Source organism: Salmo salar, chromosome 22 (genome assembly GCF_965601325.2).
Source record: "Salmo salar chromosome 22, fSalSal1, whole genome shotgun sequence".
In the NCBI taxonomy this organism is placed as follows: domain Eukaryota; kingdom Metazoa; phylum Chordata; class Actinopteri; order Salmoniformes; family Salmonidae; genus Salmo; species Salmo salar.
This window is the reverse complement of record NC_138312.1, coordinates 49,447,099-49,468,826: the sequence shown is the minus strand read 5'-3', so window position 1 is coordinate 49,468,826 and position 21,728 is coordinate 49,447,099. Positions and strand designations below refer to the sequence as shown.

The 21,728-nt window shown below is 42.0% G+C and overlaps 1 protein-coding gene across 5 annotated transcripts; it reads left to right on the top strand.

The window, feature by feature from the left end:
- The first annotated feature begins 2,180 nt into the window (after window positions 1-2,180).
- Window positions 2,181-17,289, top strand: LOC106583643 (uncharacterized). 5 transcript variants are annotated; one of them, XM_014168059.2, is made up of 13 exons: window positions 2,181-2,480; window positions 2,791-2,958; window positions 3,967-4,047; window positions 7,549-7,603; window positions 8,604-8,698; window positions 13,355-13,450; window positions 13,629-13,736; window positions 13,843-13,928; window positions 14,039-14,114; window positions 14,307-14,389; window positions 14,651-15,410; window positions 15,859-15,951; window positions 16,455-17,289. In XM_014168059.2, the coding sequence occupies exons 2-13, from the start codon at window positions 2,866-2,868 to the stop codon at window positions 16,515-16,517; spliced, it is 1,689 nt and encodes a 562-aa protein (XP_014023534.1). In that variant the 5' UTR covers window positions 2,181-2,480; window positions 2,791-2,865; the 3' UTR covers window positions 16,518-17,289. The 5 variants fall into 5 exon arrangements, with proteins under 5 accessions (XP_014023534.1, XP_014023532.1, XP_014023530.1 ...); XM_014168057.3 differs by having other exon boundaries at window positions 2,184-2,380; window positions 2,802-2,958; window positions 16,452-17,289; XM_014168055.3 differs by having other exon boundaries at window positions 2,184-2,380; window positions 16,452-17,289.
- The last annotated feature ends 4,439 nt before the right edge of the window (window positions 17,290-21,728 follow it).

The window sequence follows — 21,728 nt, the reverse complement described above, 5'->3', positions numbered from 1 at the left end:
AAGACATTCATCAGTATTTCTCTGACTACGTTCCTCCATTGAGTCCAAAAAACTTCTGATTCCAGGAGGACCATGAGCTGTTGCTATCGATAAGGTGTCTGATTCATCATTTTCACCTTGAATAGAAGTAGAGGGACTTTTGTCAGAGGTTGCTTGTTGTGAGCGCTGAGGGAACTTTATGCACTTGGCCAGATGATTCTGCATCTTTGTTGCATTCTTCACATAATTTGGCACAGTATTTGCAAATGCACACAGCTTTTCCTTCTATATTAGCTGCAATGAAATGTCTCCACACATCAGATAGTGCCCGTGGCATTTTCCTGTAAAGATTAGAAAAAAATGACTAAAAAAAAACTAAAACAATTCCATGTACAGATAAATAGTTAAGCAGTTAGATTAAACAACTCCTTTGTAAGATAAATGTTTTAAAATGAAACATGTATGAAACAGGTGAATTAACACTCCTCAGTCAGCAGGCTCAAGCAAACTAAAACCCACATGATAGCAAAAACTAACTAGCAGAAATTGTTAACAAGTTCAAAATTATATAACACACTTTGCTGTAGGCTACTATTTACTAGTTAACAAAAAATCATGTTTGTCATATCAAATATATTCACCCCACACAGTATTGTAATCAAAACTTACCAAAAAGCATGTAGTCCTTGGCTCAGACAGTGTAGTAGTGTGGGCTCAATAGCATCTCATTAGTGTGCAAGATCTTGAGAATCAGCTGTACATGTGATCGAAGAATGCACTGTGCATTCAGAGGGTTGCAATTCCATTGAATTGGAGATAGTTTAACCGAAATATGCCTCAAGACCTAGAATTGACTTATGTGTATCCCACAAAAAACTTTCACTGTTATAAGCTTTTTGATGAATTTAAGAAAAATTCCCAAAATTACAGGGCTTAACTTCCCATGGAAAATTTCCGGAAAAAAATCTGGAAATTTACCAGAAAGTTTCTGACCCTTTACAACCCTAATCTGTGTAGATGAAGGGGAGGAGACAGGTTAAAGAAGGATTTTGAAGCATTGAGACAATTGAGACATGGATTGTGTATGTGTGTCATTCAGAGGATGAACAGGCAAGACAAAATACTTAAGTGCGGGGTATGGTAGTAGGTGCCAGGCACACTGGTTTGTGTCAAGAACTGAAACGTTGCTGCGTTTTCTGTGTATATCAAGAATGGTCCACCAGCCAAAGGACATCCACCGAACAAGCATTAGAGTCAACATGGGCCAGCATCCCTGTGGAACGCATTCGACACCTTGCAGAGACCATGCTCTGACAAATTGAGGCTGTTCTGAGGGCAAAAAGGGGTGCAATTTAATATTAGGAAGGTGTTCCTAATGTTTTGTACAGTTTATAAAACACAGGAAACTCCAGAAGGGTGCAATTGCGGCCCGCAATTCGGGGGGTTCCTGCATGTGGCCATTCCTGCAGCTGCAAGAACCCTTTCTTTATAATTCTATTGGTTCATTTTTAAGCTAGGTACACTAGCGGGATGCGCTCCAGTACAGTAGGTGGCGGTAATGTATCATAACATTGGAAGAAGCGGCGGGGGTGACAACGGTAGCATAGATAGAACAAGGAGCAGTTAGGGTAATTTATAAATATCTTTGACAGTAGCTAGCTAGCTAGCAGTGTCCTTCATCCCCACCCGTCTCGCACCGCTTTCCGGAAGTTCTGTTAACGATGGCAGGTGTTCGGCAGGCAGTCTAAGACACTGTGTGCTAGCTAACTAGGAGGACTACAGTACACAGCAGGCGGGTGAATTATTTATTTCTATTTTATTTAACTAGGCAAGACAGTTAAGAACAAATTCTTATTTACAATGACGGCCTAGGAACAGTGGGTTAAGGCAGAAGGACATATTTATACCTTGTACGCTTGGGGATTCAATCTAACAACCTTTCATTTACTGGCCCAATGCTCTAACCACTAGACTACCTGCCGCCCTAATGGCTGGCCGCAATCACACTCTATTTGGAAAATCACGTTTTTGACTGCCCTGACAAAACGGCTGCATTGGACCTTTAACTAATTTACCATGATGTCACCAGGGCTGCCTTCAGACGTTTTTACGTTCTGGAATATTCAATTGAATGGAAACAGTCCTGTCCTGAACGAGCAGTTTAAAAACGGGGAGGGGTTGTGGGTTAGGGAATGATGTCAGCATGGCCTCTTCTCTTTTAAAACGTCACTCATTGCTTCAACCCACACCCATCAAACCGGATGAAACATACCTCAAAGTCTGTTCAAGAACGTTTTTGGGGGGAAACGTGTCGTTCAGTACCAACCATTCAAGCGAACTGAACCCACCTCTAGATATAGAACAGGAATAGAACAACAAGTTAACGTTTCGTGTTTTTCAGGTGAGTAGTATATTCATCCTGCGATCTACCTGTGTTTGGTTGCGCAAAAGCATTGCGTTTACTTGCGGATGACGGGATAAGCATGGTGTGAATCACGGAGGTGAGTCAAGTCTAGTCTTTATCATGTTGAAGCAATTTCTTGGATATTGGGTAAATATCTCTAAAGACACCGCCCTCCTGCCGCAACGTAATATTCACTGACTATTTTACAAGTTTGTACAAGAGGATCGAGTATGTTTCATGTTGTCTGTCGACTTATTTTGAAACCAGCATGTTATTACCCGTTTCATTGCAAGATAACATTTTTGAAGCTGGCACAAACATTACATGGGTATACTACAGCTAAGTCGCGTGTGTGTTAGAGAGAGTCCTCTGAGATCGGAACTGAATCTTCCTCTCCGCCCCCCAAGTAACTCAACAGATATAAGCACCAGAGCAGCGGCTTAACAAGAGGAATCATACATAGACCGCAGTGAGAAGACACGATGGCAGAGAACAAGATGGGGCCAAACATCGGGGCTGGGGCTGGAGGTTTTGCCAAACTGGTACAAAAGTCATTGAATCGAGCTCAGGAGAAGGTAAGCAACTAGTGAACCGTGGCATCTTTGTTACCCTGAAATCAAGATTGCCACAATTCTTTAGGCTATTCTACACGACTATCCTTGTTATTTGGGCTACTTGAACTAGTGATGCTCAAGTTATTGGCCTGTTTATGCATATTGATATTAAATTATTATGGTGACAGTAGGCCCACGTTGTCTGTTACAGTAATACAATTTCTTCAGACATTGTCTATCGATGCTGACTGTTGTCTGGGGGTTTAAGTATTTCATCTGTTTGAAGAATCATTATGCTGAATGTAGGCCTTTGATGTTGATATCTCCCAGCTTAATTCCTTGAGACACAAATAAACCCAGTTCAAACAATATTCCATTGACCTTTTTTTTGAGCTAGCCTATATAAAGTTAGTTGTCTATTCCAATAGAAATCAGCCGAATTAACTCTCTCGCCTTTATGGAGGAATTTCCATGGGCTTTGTCAGTATTAGTTTGTTAATTCCTTTTTGTTGATGTTTTTGCAAATGCCACTTCCTGCCTCTGCTGTACACTTCCTCTCCCCTGCTACTCTTACTTGGTGGCTTTGTGGTTCACTGCTTGGCCTGGGTTCTGCTCTGCTAGTTTCACTTTGCTGCTGAAACCCTCAAAACAGAACAGAGCGTGTCGTTTGATGTGTTGTCAGATATTGTAGTCTATGTAAAATTAAATCGGTTCAGTTGTGCCCAAGTTCCATCCTATCATTTGGGGTCAACCACAGAGGTCATTTTTGGGAAGGGGAATGCAAGACATGATGTTGGCCTCTGTATAGAAAATAGTGTGGCCCTTATCCTATTACAGTTCGCTTTTTAACTCGTTGATTAGAATCATTATGGAATACAACGTAGGGCCTAGTATAATGTAAGTGCGATTGTTAGTACCTCACACTGGTCAACCTCAACAACAGTACCTGTTTAGAGACTCAAGTCTTTTTAATGTTAGCTGGGGACCTATCCACAGGTTTCAGACATGTTTGTTTTCATCTTGTCATAGGTCATGCAGAAGCTGGGTAAGAACATGGAGACAAAAGATGAACAGTTTGAGCAGTACTCCCAGAACCTTCTCAAACAACAGGTACCGATGGCGATGTATGCATTTTCTTCAATCAAAATAAACGTTCAACCATGTTATTTTTGCAAAACCTATTAGATTCTGAGTTCGGACATTGTTTGTATGAGAACTATTTCTAAGATGCATACTTAGAGTTATTCCGAACTTGCACATCATAGGGTGTCTTGCACTACCGGTCCTGGCACAGCAGCAGATCTATTAAATCTGCGTTCCAGCCGTATAAGCAGTTTACATTTTTTAATCATTCGTAAGATTGCTCAGAAAATCAGGTGTTTGAATCAGCGTATGCGGACTTCAATTTTGACCGTACGCCAATTTAAGATAAGCAGAGTAAAATTTTTACATGGCTATTGCTATACTCGGCCTACTGCCATAATTAGTGTAATGTCGAATTATTAGTGTGCATGTTAACATACTGACTGATGCACATCGATACAAACTTTATGTAACTTATATTAGGTAATGAGTCGTACTTACTGTTGGTTGCTCAAGTCTCTTCTAGAGGTCGACCGATTAATCGGAATGGTCGATTAATTGGGGCCGATTTCAAGTTTTCATAACAATCGGAAATTGCTATTTTTGGATGCCGATTTGAAATAAATAATCATTTATTTTCTTTTTTATTATTATATATATATATATATATATTTTTTACACCTAACTTTAACTAGGCAAGGCAGTAAAGAACACATTCTTATTTTCAATGACGGCCTAGGAACAGTGGGTTAACTGCCTTGTTAAGGGGCAGAACGAGATTTTTACCTTGTCAGCTCGGGGATTCAATCTTGCAACCTTACGGTTTACTAGTCCAATGCTCTAACCACCTGCTCTACATTGCACTCCACGAGGAGCTTGCCTGTTACGCGACTGCAGTAAGAAGCCAAGGTATGTTGCTCGCTAGCATTAAACTTATCTTAAAAAACAATCAATCAATCATAATCACTAGTTAACTACACATGGTTGATGATTATTACTAGTTTATCTAGCCTGTCCTGCGTTGCATATAATCGGTGCGCATTCGCGAAAAAGGACATGAATTTCTTTTAACTAGGGAAAATGTGTCACCTCTGCAACAGAGTCAGGGTATGTGCAGCAGTTTGGGCCGCGTGGCTCGTTGCGAACTGTGAAGACTATTTCTTCCTAACAAAGACGGCCAACTTCGCCAATCGGGGGATGATTTAACAAAAGCGCATTTGCGAAAAAAGCACAATCGTTGCACGACTGTACCTAACCATAAACATCAATGCCTTTCTTAAAATTAATACACAGAAGTATATATTTTTAAACCTGCATATTTAGCTAAAAGAAATCAAGGTTAGCAGGCAATATTAACCAGGTGAAATTGTCACTTCTCTTGCGTTCATTGCATGCAGAGTCAGGGGTATATGCAACAGTTTGGGCCGTCTGGCTCGTTGCGAACTAATTTGCCAGAATTTTACGTAATTATGACATAACATTCAAGGTTGTGCAATGTAACAGGAATATTTAGACTTAGGGATGCCACCCGTTAGATAAAATACGGAACGGTTCCGTATTTCACTGAAAGAATAAACGTTTTGTTTTCGAAATGATAGTTTACGGATTCGACCATATTAATGACCTAAGGCTCGTATTTCTGTGTGTTATAATTAAGTCTATGATTTGATATTTGATAGAGCAGTCTGACTGAGCGGTGGTAGGCACCAGCAGGCTCGTAAGCATTCATTCAAACAGCACTTTCGTGCGTTTTGCCAGCAGCTCTTCGCAATGCTTCAAGCATTGCGCTGTTTATGACTTCAAGCCTATCAACTCCCGAGATTAGGCTGGTGTAACCGATGTGAAATGGCTGGCTAGTTAGCGGGGTGCGCGCTAATAGCGTTTCAAACGTCACTCGCTCTGAGACTTGGAGTAGTTGTTTCCCTTGCTCTGCATGGGTAACGCTGCTTCGAGGGTGGCTGTTGTCGATGTGTTCCTGGTTCGAGCCCAGGTAGGAGCGAGGAGAGCGACGGAAGCTACACTGTTACACTGGCAATGCTGAAGTGCCTATAAGAACATCCAATAGTCAAAGGTATATGAAATACAAATCATATAGAGAGAAATAGTCCTATAATTCTTAGAATAACTACAACCTAAAACTTCTTACCTGGGAATATTGAAGACTCGTTAAAAGGAACCACCAGCTTTCATATGTTCTCATGTTCTGAGCAAGGAACTTAAACGTTAGCTTTCTTACATGGCACATAATGCACTTTTACTTTCTTCTCCAACACTTTGTTTTTGCATTATTTAAACCAAATTGAACATGTTTCATTATTTATTTGAGGCTAAATTGACTTTATTGATGTGTTATATTAAGTTAAAATAAGTGTTCATTCAGTATTGTTGTAATTGTCATTATTACAAATAAAAGAAAAAATATCGGCTGATTTTAATCGGTATCGACGTTTTTTGGTCCTCCAATAATCGGTATCGACGTTGAAAAATCATAATTGGTCGACGTCTAGTCTCTTCATCCCTTAAGTCACATAAGGACCATATTCACACGACTGAAACTTTTTTGCATTGCTAATTTAATGGATTTAAACTCCAGGCATTTGGAACGGTGGTCTTCCTTGCACTTTGTTTACATTCTTAGTAAACATGTAATTTTACTGGCTGATATGCTGTCAAATGGCTTACTGACTCTAGCCACTGGTCAGTCACTCGTTTGGAAAAAGCACTTTATAACAGATGTTTTGTCTGCTTAATAATTTTGTTTTTACTGTCCTTGTGTTGGTCAACCATACAAATGTTCTCCGATAGATTCAGTTTATATCTTGAAAGTGAGCCATATCTGACGTTAGGTTAACCGTTTAACTGCCCTCAGAGCTGTGTGTCATCTTAAATCTCTGTGTTTTGGGGCATTTCACCAAATCAGCATGTATCATTTGAGAAATAGTCATTAGTCTGAACATTTTCTCCGAAATAATTTTAATAAATTCCATGACGACCTGTCCGTTAACCTCTGACTTTTCTCAGCTCTGACCAATTTTGTGCATGCCGATAACATGACATGTCACAGGAAGGAGCTCCACCCTTAGACAGTTTTCACTCTTATATCGCACTTCTATTACGAAACCGAGTAGGCCGCCCCCGTGATATTTTCACCAGACTGTCTTGTGTAAAACAATATCCTCCTTTATACTGAAATGTTTTTAAAGTCATTGGTTTCTCTTGCTCCTTGAAGCACAAAAATATAACCATTTGACTTGTTTTCAATTTGTCCCTTCAAAAAGAAGGAGGACCTTTTCAATGACTCAAGTGTCACTTTTAATACTCGAACACTTTGTACTCTTATTGTTTGTGAAATGTTTCCAAAATGTGACTGTACAACTTGAATTGTGAAGTTCCTGGTCTCTTATAATGTTTATGGGAGATTTATCTTCTGTAAAGGTGAAGTCAAACTGGAAAGGGTCTTTTGATGGATGTTCTCACTGTAAGGAAATATAACCCCCTCATAGAATCTTCTATCTTTACAACCAACAGAATGATGGCGGCAGGCTATTCAAAGAAGTCAAAGCATACTTCACTGCAGTGAAAGGTAGGATCTGTCTACATCTCAATCCATAGCAGAGGTTGCTCTCGGGCATGAGAGCACCTATGGCCCTAGATCTGATTAGTCAAATCAAATACATTACCGGTTTCTTAATTGAAGAAAAACAGGTTATAGACTCTGTACTTATTTGTAGTGTTGCCCTGCACATTTGGGCAGTTCAAGCTGCCATATTCATATTCTGGTCAAAACCAAATATCAAGTTATTTTTTTGTATTTTTTATATATAGGTATTTTCATGGCCACAAGATCTGAAATCATTACTTTGGTCTTCTTTAAACTGTTTAATATAGTAGGAGGGCTATATCTTGTACAGTAGTGTTCAACTTAACACACTGGCCAGTCTTTTTTTTTATGTTATTCTTTTTTGTTGTTGTGTAAACTGACCATACTTTCAAAACCTCTCTGGTAGCATAACTGTCAATTTATAAAATCAAAGAACTACCAGCCATTAAAAAGGGAAGACTCTGCAAATGAACCGGTTATTAATTTGAGCAGGAACAATAATGTTTTTTTGTTTGTTGGTGCTACCATTTGCATACTACTTCAAGTGAAGCCCGTCTTGTTTTGACCTTTAAGTGTAGGTGTAGCCCGACTCTGCAGTGTGCCACAAAACCATTTCATCTAAATGTGCCATCCATGCTGATTTTTGTCATACGAGCTGTGTAAAGGCCAAAAGCTTGGTGCTATTCATTAGTGCACACCAAAGCAAAACGTTTTGCAACAGAAAACAAGCGTTTCTTATTGGAAAAGTTCAGGTTCTGTTTCCATCAGATTGGTGCCTAATGAATACAACCCTAGTTTCAAACATTCAACCCACATCCCCAGACTCTGACCCTTGGTCTAGCTAACAAGGTATCTGCTAGGCAAGCTACACATCTCTACTTTCTCACTTGGCTGTCCTGAACAATAGCTATTAGCTTTATAGTGTCATCTAAATGCATTAGTTTTGCTCTAGTTCACACGTTCCTTCTGTCCTTCTCCACAGTGATGCATGAGACTTCCAAGCGACTGTCCCAGACGTTAAGAGATGTCTACGAACCTGACTGGCAGGGAGGAGAGGACCTGTCTGTCATCATGGAGGTGGGCCATAGATGGGTGTTTTCAGACAAGTGGATTTTTTTGTTGTAGACTAGAGGAAGAACCCCTGACGAAGATCTATTGACCAAAATGTTGGTCTGAGAACCATTAAATAAGAGCCGAGTATACAATAATACCAGTGTGTTGACCAGAGTTTCATTTTCAGACTACAGTTAGGCAAAAGTGCTTTTCATGTTTCAGGTGAGGCAGTTCTTTCGGTGTGTATTTATAATAATTGTTAGTATACACTGACACGGTGGCTGGATTTGATCAGGAAGTCTATAGGGGATTTTCCCACTGTACGATTAAAACCTATCCGATCCAGAAACCATGGATAGATGGCAGCATTCGCGCAAAAATGAAAGCGTGAACCACTGCATTTAACCACGTGACTGGGAATATGGTGGCGCACAAACAGTCAGTATAGAGACAGAGTGTATTCGCAATTCAACGGCTCAGACACCAGACTTATGTGGCAGGGACTCCAGACAATCATAGATTATAAAGGGAAAACAAGCGATGTTGGGGACATCGTCTTGCTCCCCGAAACAAGCTAAACACCTTCACCAACTTCAAGGGAAACAGTACTGCCGATGCAGGCTACCGTGAGCTCTCGTGCTCTGTGGTTAACATGAGTAAGACATTTTAAGTGTGTTAACCCTCGCAAGGCTGCCGGTCCAGACGGCATCCCTAGCCTCATCCTCAGAGCATGCACAGACATATTCAATCTCTCCCTATCCCAGTCTGTTGTCCACACTTGCTTCAAGATGTCCACCATTGTTCCTGTACCCAAGAAAGCTAAGGTAACTAAATGACTATTGCCCGTAGCACTCACTTCTGTCATCATGAAGTGCTTTGAGAGACTAGTCAAGGATCATATCACCTCTACCTTACTTGACACCCTAGACCCACTGCAATTTCCATAACGCCCCAACAGATCCACAGATGACGCAATCGCCATCACATTGCCCTATCCCATCTGACCAAGAGGAATACTTATGTAAGAATGCTGTTCATTGACTATAGCTCAGCCTTCAACGCCATAGTACCCTCCAAGCTCATCATTAAGCTTGGGGCCCTGGGTCTGAACCCTGCCCTGTACAACTGGGTCCTGGACTTCCCGACGGGCCGCCTTCAGGTGGTGAGGGTAGGTAGCAACACATCTGCCATGCTGATCCTCAGCGCGGGCCCCACAAGGGTGCATGCTCAGCCCCCTCCTGTACTCCCTATTAACCCATGACTGCGTGGCAATGCACGCCTCCAACTCAATCATCAAGTTTGCAGACGACACAACAGATGTAGGCCTGATTACCAATGACAAGACCGCCTACAGGGAGGAGGTGAGGGCCCTGGCGGAGTGGTGCCATGAAAATAACCTCTATGTCAACAAAATGAAAGAGCTGATCATGGGAGACAGCAGAGGGAGCATGCACCCATCCACATCAACAGGGCCGCAGTGGAGAAGGTGAAAAGCTTCAAGTTCCTCGTCGTACACATCACTGACAATCTGAAATGGTCCACCCACACAGTGTGTTGGAGAAGGCGCAACAGCGCCTCTTCTAACTCAGGAAGCTGAAGAAATTAGTCTTGGCCCCAAAGACCCACTCTAATTTTTACAGATGCACCATTGAGCGCATCCTGTCGGACTGTATCACCGCATGGTACCGCAACTGCACCGAATGCAACCACAGGGCTCTCCAGATGGTGGTGTGGTCTGCCCAACACATCACCGGGGGCACACTGCCTGCCCTACAGCACCTGGTGTCATAGGAAAGCCAAGAAAATCATCAAGGACCTCAGCCACCCGAGCCATGGCTTGTTACCCCGCTACCATCCAGAAGGCGAGGTCAGTACAGGTGCATCAAAGCTGGGACCGAGACCAAAGCTGTTTTTCAGTCTCAAGGCCATCAGACTGTTAAATAGTCACCACTAGCCGGTACCCTGCCCTGAACTTTAGTCACTGTTATTAGCCGGCTACCACCCGGTATTCAACCATTCACCATGGAGACTGCTACCCTGTGTACATAGTCATTGAACACTGGTCACTTTGATAATGTTTACATACTGTTTTACCCACTTCATATGTTTGTACTGTATTCTAGTCAAGGCCATCCTGTTCAACTATTGCTGTACATATTCTTCAGATATACTAAATATTCTATCCACATACTGTCCATAATGTCTAAACATCCCATCTCACTCACAGACGCACAAACAAACAAACAAACTGGTTGGTGCGAGCCCTAAATGCTGATTAGACTGTAAACTCCTTCCAGACTCACATTAAGCATCTCCAATCCAAAATTAAATCTAGAATCGGCTTCCTATTTCGAAAACAAAGCCTCCTTAACTCATGCTGCCAAACATACCCTCGTAAAACTGAAAATTCGACCGATCCTTGACTTTGGCAATGTCATTTACAAAATAGCCTCCAACACTCAGCAAACTGGATGGAGTCTATCACGGTGCCATCCATTTTGTCACCAAAGCCCCATATACTACAACACCACTGCGACCTGTATGCTCTCGTTGGCTGGCCCTCACTACATATTCGTCGCCAAACCCACTGGCTCTAGGCGATCAATAAGTCTTTGCTAGGTAAAGCCCCGCCTTATCTCAGCTCACTGGTCACCATAGCAGCACCCACCCGTAGCACGCGCTCCAGCAGGTACAGTTGAAGTCGGAAGTTTACATAAACTTAGGTTGGAGTCATTAAAACTTGTTTTTCAACCACTCCACAAATGTATTGTTAACGAACTACAGTTTTGGCAAGTCGGTTAGGACATTTTCTTTGTGCATGACACAAGACATTTTTCCAACAAGTTTACATACACTAAGTTGACTGCCTTTAAACAGCTTGGAAAATTCCAGAAAATTATGTAATGCTTTAGAAGCTTCTGATAGGCTAATTGATATCATTTGAGTCAATTGGAGGTGTACCTGTGGATGTATTTCAAGGCCTCCCTTTAAACTCAGTGCCTCTTTGCTTGGCATCATGGGAAAATCAAAAGAAATCAGCCAAAACCTCAGACGAAAAATTGCTGGAGGAAACGGGTACAAAAGTATCTCTATCCTCAGTAAAACGAGTCCTATATCGACATAACCTGAAAGGCCGCTCAGCAAGGAAGAAGCCACTGCTCCAAAACAGCCATAAAAAAGCCAGACTATGGTTTGCAACTGCACATGGGAACAAAGATTGTACTTTTTGGAGAAATGTCCTCTGGTCTGATGAAACAAAAATAGATCATTTTGGCCATAATGGCCATCGTTTTGTTTGGAGGAAAAAGGGGGAGGCTTGCAAGCCGACGAACACCATCCCAACCGTGAAGCATGGGGTGGCAGCATCATGTTGTAGGGGTGCTTTGCTGCAGGAAGGGACTGGTGCACTTCACAAAATAGGTGGCATCATGAGGACGCAAAATGAGGTGGATATATTGAAGCAACATCTCAAGACATCAGTCAGGAAGTTGAAGCTTGGTCGCAAACGGGTCTTCCAAATGGTCAGTGACCCCAAGCGTACTTCCAAAGTTGTGGAAAAATAGCATAAGGACAACAAAATCAAGGTATTGGAGTGGCCATCACAAAGCCCTGACCTCAATCCTATAGAACATTTGTGGGCAGAACTGAAAAAGCGTGTGTGTGAGCAAGAAGGCCTACAAACCTGACTCTGTTACACCAGCTCTGTCAGGAGGAATGGGCCAAAATTCTCCCAACTTATTGTGGGAAGCTTGTGGAAGGCTACCTGAGACGTTTGACCCAGGTTAAACAATTTTAAAGGCAATGCTACCAAATACTAATTGAGTGTATGTAAAACTTCTGACCCAGTTGGAATGTGATGAAAGAAATAAAAGCTGAAATAATTCATTCTCTACTACTATTCTGACATTTCACATTCTTAAAATAAAGTGGTGATCCTAACTGACCTAAGACACGGAATTCTAACGAGGATTAAATGTCAGGAATTGTGAAACATTTAAACTCAGTTTATTTGGCTAAGGTGTATGTAAACTTCCGACTTCAACTGTAGACTTTTCTATTGTGTTATTGACTGTACGTTTGTTTATCCCATGTGTAACTCTGTTGTTTTTGTCACACTGCTTTGCTTTATCTTGGCCAGGTCGCAGTTGTAAATGAGAACTTGATCTCAACTGGCCTACCTGGTTAAATAAAAACAATTAAAATTGGCTGACAGCCCTGGTATATCAGACCGTATACCATGGGTATTACAAAACGTTTATTTTTACTGCTCTAATTACATTGGTAACCAGTTTATAATAGCAATAAGGCACCTCTGGGGTTTGTGGTATATGGCCAATATACCACGGCTAAGGGCTGTATCCAGGCACTCCGTGATGCTTCGGGGCCATTTACCACACCCCCTCGGGCCTTATTGCTTAAATATTACACACACTCTGGACTCCGACATTGCTCGTCCTAATATTTCTAAATTCAATTTTTACTTTTTTAAATGTGTGTGTATTGTTAGATACTACTGCACTGTTGGAGCTAGGAACGCAAGCATTTCACTACACTGGCAATAACATCTGCTAAATATGTGTATGTGACCAATAAAATTTGATTTGCTTTTGGCAAATATTTCTGTTGTATAGTAAAAAGCAGCCTGAAGTTTTATTTATAACATTATTTTTTTTACTACAGAGTGAGGACTTGCTGTGGAATGATTATGAAGAGAAACTAACAGACCAAATAGTTCGCACCATGGAGAATTACACTGGACAGTTTCATGAAGTCAAGGTAGCGTCTGATATAATCTTATCAATTGTTTCTGGTCCGATAGAACTAGTTCACGTCAACTCTTCTCTCCCCATGTGTTTACATTGCTGATTGGTCCTACAAACAATCATGAGTGACTAGTGCCATGTGGCTCATGGGAATTGTGCTCAGAAATATCGCTTCTCCCCCTGCTTCTTAGGAACGAGTAGCCAAACGCGGTCGCAAGCTAGTAGACTACGATTCCTCACGCCACCACTTGGAGGCGCTGCAGAATGCCAAGAAGAAAGACGATGCCAAAATCACCAAGGTGTGTTGAAAATTAAATGTAAATTGAATCTATACAGCTTTTTTTTGTTCTTTGTCTATGTATTTGGATAAAGACAAAGCATTTGGACTCTGATCTCTCTGATCAGGCAGAGGAAGAGTTCAACAAAGCCCAGACTGTGTTTGAGGAAATCACCAAAGAGATGAGGGAGGAGCTTCCTGTTCTCTATCAAAGGTGATGTCAATGGACCACAGCACATTGGGGTCGTGTTCATTAGGCACCAAACGGGGAAATAGGGAGGGACTACTGTTGCTCTAGTATAACATTTTCCCTCTTGTCTAAAGCCGGATTGGATGCTACGTGACCGTCTTTCAAAACATTTCCAACCTGAGGGATGTCTTCTATAAGGAAATGAGTGTGGTAAGCCTACATTCTGATATGGATGTTATTCTCCCAAAAAGAATAAAACATCACAATATATTTAACACATCTTTATCACAGATCTAAATCATTGACTGTATGTGATGTAGTATAGTATCTCGCTGTTCAGATGAAGAAATGTACTGCAAGTCAACTGGTATTGACTAATAGAATAACCACACGTGATTGCAGCTGAACCATGAGCTTTACAGCGTGATGAAGAAGCTGGAGACTCAGCATTCAGGAAAAGCTTTTATCATCAAGGGCCTTAACAGGTCAGTGTTTCAGATGACCATAAGAATGTACCACTTTTCTTTAACCCCTTATAGTCTTTATTATGTGATAGTTGGTGGTAATATAGTCATGTGAGAAGTTTGAGAATTTATTTAACTTTTTATTCATTCATTTTCCATGTAGAAAAAATAAATATACTTTAATTTGAATAGTTTTCTTCTCATCAAGTCTAGAATCTGGGATCTAAGAATGTCCAACCTGCTAACCAGCCAGATCATCTCACCCTCTATATCCTCTCTTAGCACCAAGTCCAAGAAGAGAAAATCCCTGGTCATCTCAGCGCCCATCCCCTGTAACACAGCCTTCCCCTCGGAACACACAGCTCTCCACGCATCCACAGCCCCGGAGAACGGCAAAGAGACCTGTACCCAGAGCATCCCTGAGGAGCCCGCTGCCATCTCAGGAGAGGCTGACGAGGGCACTGGCACGGCGGACCCCAGCGTCTTCACCTCCGAAACGTCCGACTTCTCGGACGAGCTGAGCTCCAACGGCACCACTACACCCAACAGACGGTCGGCGTGCGACAGCGACAACGGGGTCGGGAGTGACGTCGCTTCAGAGGGTCTGAGTGACCTCCAAGAGGGCGGTGCTTCGGAAGAGCAGGGCCTTAGCCAATTGCAGGACTCCTCTGCCATAGAAGAGCAGGTTCAAAGGTCAGAGGTGACCTCTGGAGGTGAGGTCATTACCAGTCAGAAGGCTGTGGCTGAGTCCACAGAGAGCGAAGTCCCACATGACACTGACCAGGCTGATCTTCCAGAGCATGGCAAAGCCAAGGCTCCACCGCTTCTTCCAGAGCATGGCAAAGCCAAGGCTCCACCGCGTCCTGCGCCACAACTTTCCTTACCCCCCCCTGTGAGGCACTCCTTCCCCCCTGCAGAGGCCAGCCAAGTGGAGGTGGTGGAAGAGAAGGGAGAAGGAGCTTCCCAGGCGCTGCAGGCAGGTGACACAGAGAGCACTGGAAATGACTCGGACTCCCAGAATCCACCTGGTTTCATTTACAAGGTGATTCCCTTTGCTAGTAATGGTATTCTCTTTATAATATATTATAGTGTGGTGGTGTGTGTGTGTGTGTGTGTGTATATAGAGTCCATTGTCCTAACAGTCTTTGAAATGTAGATGTTAGTCAATCAATTATGAAGGCCATGTTTTTGGATAAAGTGAGAAGACCTCAGTGTTTCACATGCCTGAAGTGGTGTAAATATAAATGTATTAATTAATGGCCAGCTCAGTGCATTAGGTATCTATTGCCAGCACATACTGTATGGGCCCAGTCCTAACTTGAGATTCCATTGACATCAGTACATGATTTACAATGCAAACAATTTAAGCTTGAGCCTTACATGAGGGAAATGAAGTCCTTAGCACTTTAATTCAAAATGTTATATTTTGATGAAACATTTGTGCTGAGTATTTATCTAACAAAGTTGTTTATGTGGTGGTGCGATATCAGGGAGTGACGCTGGAGGGTCACATTTCAGAAGACGGCACACTGCAGTATGACGTGGAAGACGTGATTCTTATCCTCGCCGACACAGAGGAGAAGGTGTGTGTATGCATGTAAATATACAATATTTGTATTCATGTTAGCCTGTCTCCTTGGTGTAGTTTAACTTCCAAATAGGACCACAAAGTAAGTAATACTAAAGGTCATAGTCTTAAACTGAGCACTGAATTTGAACAGTGCATCAGACTGTAACACCGAATTTGAAAACAGTTTCCCCACATGCATGTCACTTTAGAATTATTGGGATTTTCAGCACATTATGTAGCAAGTTGAGCCAATATATGGTATTGCTTTGATTTTGTTGACACTTTCATGGTTCCCTTTTATCAAGATTGCAGAACTGATCCTTTATTCACAAAGCGTACGAGTAGGAGTGCTGATCTAGGCTCAGTTTAGTCTTTTAGGACATAATGAATGAGAACGGGGACCTGATCCTAGATCAGCACTCCTACTTTGAGACACGTCATGAAAATTTTCCCTGATCTCTCTTAAAAGGTGAGTAACATGGTGTGTTTTTGTTAACCTTTACCCCGCTACAGCAGGAAGGCATGGCCAAGGTGGTGAGGGAGAAGACATGTATTGAGCAGGGAGATCTGTCAGAATGAGCCAACTTCTACCTGTCATTTCCTGTCTTCCCCTCGAGCTGTGGGGACCCATTCAGTGTTCATGTGCTAGTCAGAACATTTCCGACTTGCTAACTGGTTGTAGTGGTACACGCGCCGCGTTCAACCAGTTTGCAAGTTGGAAATTTCAGAGTTCCGATTAGCACAGCGGCACACACAATGGCAATGGACGGAGATGGTATGGGTGTGGAGGACTACGTAAGAAAAGAAAGAGGATAAACAGGAACACAAGCCCGATTAATCACAGGCTTCCATGTCTCAACTTGTTGGAAGATACCGATGAGTGTCATACTTACCGAGAGAATGTTCTTTTGTTAACACATGTTTTTGATATACAGTATTTTGGCCTTGTTTGTGTTATCATTGTGTAAGCCTTGAAACTGTGAAACTTATAGAAACCTTTTATTTTTTATATCGATGCCATTGAAAGAGTTGTAGTTTAATGAAGTCATATGTGAGAGAGGAGGGGTGTTGTTGAAATAGCAAAAAGAAAAGGATTCTTACTGTTGTAATAGGTTGCATGGTTCTGCTTTAGCTTGGTTACTTAAGCAATAAAGCCCGATGAGGTGTGTTATAGGGCAAATATACCATGGCTAAGGGCTGTTCTTATGCACAGCGCAATGCGGCGTGCCTGGCCACAGCCCTGAGGTGTGGTATATTGGCCAAATATATGACAAACCCCCCTGAGGTGCCTTATTGCTATTATAAACTGTTTACCAATGTAATTAGAGCAGTAAAAATATGTTTTGTCATACCCATTGTATCCAGTCTGCTATAAGCCAATCAACATTCGGGGCTCGATCCACCCAGTTTCTAATATTCCATATGCCCATGAGTAGTCAAGCCCCTGTGTATCACATGTTACAACTCAAGGTGGCGCTAGTGGTCTAACAAACTACAGAGGTTACCCATTTTCACTTGAGGTGCTTTCCCATGATTTTTTTGTTTGTTGTTGCAGTGATTGTGAATATTAGTGTCAACTTCATGGCCGACCTTGAAACTTGGTGGAATAACCTCATTTTGTACCAGATGCAACCTATGTCAAGAGAGAAAAGGATGATACACCGTCAATTCAGTTAGGATAATTCCAAAGAATCTGACAAAATAGTTACTCTAAATCGGTTATTTATTTATTAATATATAGTTACCATTTATTTGACTATTTTTCTAAACCGGTGTATTCAATATTTTCAAATGAACAACATTTTTCTAAGTGTAATACATAGCAGAATATCAAAAGTATTGAGACAAAACAGTAAAATCCAGACATTAAATGCTTTTTAAAATTAAAGCTGAAAAAAAAAAAGTTAAACGTTATTGTACTATTTACTTAATCAACAGTATCAGTCAAAGGTTTGGACACACCTACTCATACCAGGGTTTTCCTTTATTTTTATTATTTTCTACATTGTAGAATAATAGTGACGACATCAACTATGAAATAACACATGGAATCATGTAGTAACCAAAAAAGTGTTAAACAAATCGAAAATATCTTTTATTTTTCAGATTCTTCAAAGTAGCCACTCTTTGACAGCTTTGCACACTCTTGGCATTCTCTCACCCAGCTTCATGAGGTAGTCACCTGGAATGCATTTCAATTAACAGATGTGCCTTGTTTAAAAGTGAATTTGTGGAATTTCTTTCCTTAATGCGTTTTAGCTAATCAGTTGTGTTGTGACAAGTTAGGGTGGTATACAGAATACAGCCCTATTTGGTAAAAGACCAAGTCCATATTATGGCAAGAACAGCTCAAATAAGCAAAGAGTCCATCGTTACTTTAAGACATTTAAGACATCAATCTGGAAAATTGTAAAAACTTTGAAAGTTTCTTCAAGTGCAGTCGCAAAACCATCAAGCGCTATGATGAAACTGGCTCTCATGAGGACCGCCACAGGAAAGGAAGACCCAGAGTTACCTCTGCTGCAGAGGTTAACTGCACCTCAGATTATGGCCCAAATAAATGCTTCATCAACTGTTCAGAGGAGACTGCGTGAATCAGGCCTTTATGGTTGAATTGCTGCAAAGAAACCACTACTAAAGGACACCAATAATTAGAAGAGACTTGCTTGGGCCAAAAAACACGAGCAATGGACATTAGACTGGTAATCTGTCCTTTGGTCGGCTGAGTCCAAATTTGAGATTTTGGGTTCCAACTGCCGTGTCTTTGTGAGACGCATAGTAGGTGAATGGATGATCTCTGCATGTGTGGTTCCCACCGTGAAGCATGGAACTAAATGACTATCGCCCCGTTGCACTCACTTCTGTCATCATGAAGTGCTTTGAGAGACTAGTCAAGGATCATATCACCACCACCCTACCTGATACCCTAGACCCACTCCAATTTGCTTACCGCCGCAATAGGTCCACTGACAATGCAATTGCCATCACACTGCCCTATCCCATCTGGACAAGAGGAATACCGACGTAAGAAAGCTGTTCGTTGACAACAGCTCAGCATTTAACACCATCGTACCTTCCGAACTCGCCATTAAGCTCGAGACCCTGGGTCTTGACCCCGCCCTGTGCAACTGGGTCCTGGACTTCCTGACGGGCCGCCCCCAGGTGGTGAAGGTAGGAAACAACATCTCCACCCCGCTGATCCGCAACACTGGGTCCCCACAAGGGTGCGTTCTCAGCCCTCTCCTGTACTCCCTGTTCACCTATGACTGTGTGGCCATGCACGCTTCTAACTCAATCATCAAGTTTGCAGACGACACTACAGTGGTAGGCTTGATAACCAACAATGATGAGACGGCCTACAGGGAGGAGGTGAGGGCCCTCGGAGTGTGGTGACAGGAAAATAACCTCTCACTCAACATCAACAAAACACAGGAGATGATCATGGACTTCAGGAAACAGCAGAGGGAGCATCCTCCACATCGACGGGACAGTAGTGGAGAAGGTGGAAAGTTTTTAAAAGTTCCTCGACGTACACATCACAGACAAACTGAAATGGTCCACCCACACAGACAGCGTGGTGAAGAAGGCGCAACAGCGCCTCTTCAACCTCAGGAGGCTGAAGAAATTTGGCTTGTCATCTAAAACACTCACAAACATTTACAGATGCACAATAGAGAGCATCCTGTCCGGCTGTATCACCGCCTGGTACGGCAACTGCACCGCCCTCAACGGCAAGGCTCTCCAGAGGGTGGTGCGGTCTGCACAATGCATCACCGGGGGCAAACTACCTGCCCTCCAGGACACCTACAGCACCCGATGTCACAGGAAGGCCAAAAAGATAATCAAGGACAACAACCACCTGAGCCACTGCCTGTTCACCCCGCTATCATCCAGAAGGTGAGGTCAGTACAGTTGCATCAAAGCGGGGACCGAGAGACTGAAAAACAGCTTCTATCTCAAGGCCATCAGACTGTTAAACAGCCATCACTAACATATTGAGGCTGTTGCCAACATACAGACTCAAATCTCTGTCCACTTTAAGAAATGGACTTAATAAAGGTATCACTAATCACTTTTTAAATATCGCCACTTTAATAATGTTTACATATCCTAAATTACTCATCTCTTATGTATATACTGTATTCTATTCCATCTACTGTATCTTGCCTATCCCGCACGGTCATTGCTCATCCATATATTTATATGTACATATTCATATTCATCCCTTTACGTTTCTGTGTACAAGGTAGATGTTGTGAATTTGTTAGATTACTTGTTAGATATTGCTGCATTGTCGGAACTAGAAGCACAAGCATTTCGCTACACTTGCATTAACATCTGCTAACCATGTGTATGTGACCAATAACATTTGATTTGAGTTGGAGGTGCTTTGCTGGTGACACTGTCTGTGATTTGAAAAAAGTCATAAACTAAAAGTTAATCTAATTTCAACCAGCTTTGTAAAAATTGAAATTAGGGTAACACTTCAACTTAAATATATTGACTTAAACTGGCTAAAAGGTTGTTACGTCAATCTTATTTCAGCATAATCAGAACTACAGTTGAAGTTGGAAGTTTACATACACTTAGGTTGGAGTCATTAAAACTAGTTTTTCAACCACTCCACAAATTTCTTGTTAACTAACTATAGTTTGTGAAGTCGGTTAGGACATCTACTTTGTGCATGACACAAGTAATTTTTCCAACTATTGTTTATAGACAGATTATTACACTTTCAACTCACTGTATCACAATTCCATTGGGTCAGAGGTTTACATAAAGTAAGTTGACTGTGCCTTTAAACAGCTTGGAAAATTCCAAAAAATAATGTCATGGCTTTAGAAGAATCTGATAGGCTAATTGACATCATTTGAGTCAGTTGGAGGTCTACCTGTGGATGTATTTCAAGGCCTACCTTCAAACTCAGTGCCTCTTTGCTTGACGTCACGGGAAAATCAAAAGAAATCAGCCAAGACCTCAGGGAAAAAATTGTAGACCTCCACAAGTTTGGTTCATCCTTGGGAGCAATTTCCAAATGCCTGAAGGTACCACGTTCATCTGTACAAACACCGTGGGACCACACAGCCGCCATACCACTCAGGAAGGAGACGCATTCTGTCTCCTAGAGATGAACGAACTTTGGTGCGAAAAGTGCAAGTCAATCCCAGAACAACAGCAAAGGACCTTGTGAAGATGCTGGAGGAAACGGGTACAAATGTATCTATATCCACAGTAAAACGAGTCCTATATCGTCATAACCTGAAAGGCCGCTCAGCAAGGAAGCAGTCACTGCTCCAAAACCACCATAAAAAAGCCAGACTACGGTTTGCAACTGCACATGGGAACAAAGATTGTACTTTTTGGAGAAATGTCCTCTGGTCTGATGAAACAAAAATAGAACTGTTTGGCTGTAGTGACAATCGTTTTGTTTGGAGGAAAAAGGGGGAGGCTTGCAAGCCGACGAACACCATCCCAACCGTGAAGCACAGGGGTGGCAGCATCATGTTGTAGGGGTGCTTTGCTGCAGGAGAGACTGGTGCACGTCACAAAATAGATGTCATCACGAGGAAGCAAAATGATGTGGATATATTGAAGCAACATCTCAAGACATCAGTCAGGAAGTTAAGGCTTGGTCGCAAATGGGTCTTCCAAATGGACAATGACCCCAAGCATACTTCCAAAGTTGTGGCAAAATGGCTTAAGGACAACAAAGTCAAGGCATTGGAGTGGCCATCACAAAGCCCTGATCTCAATCCTATAGAACATTTGTGGGCAGAACTGAAAAGGTGT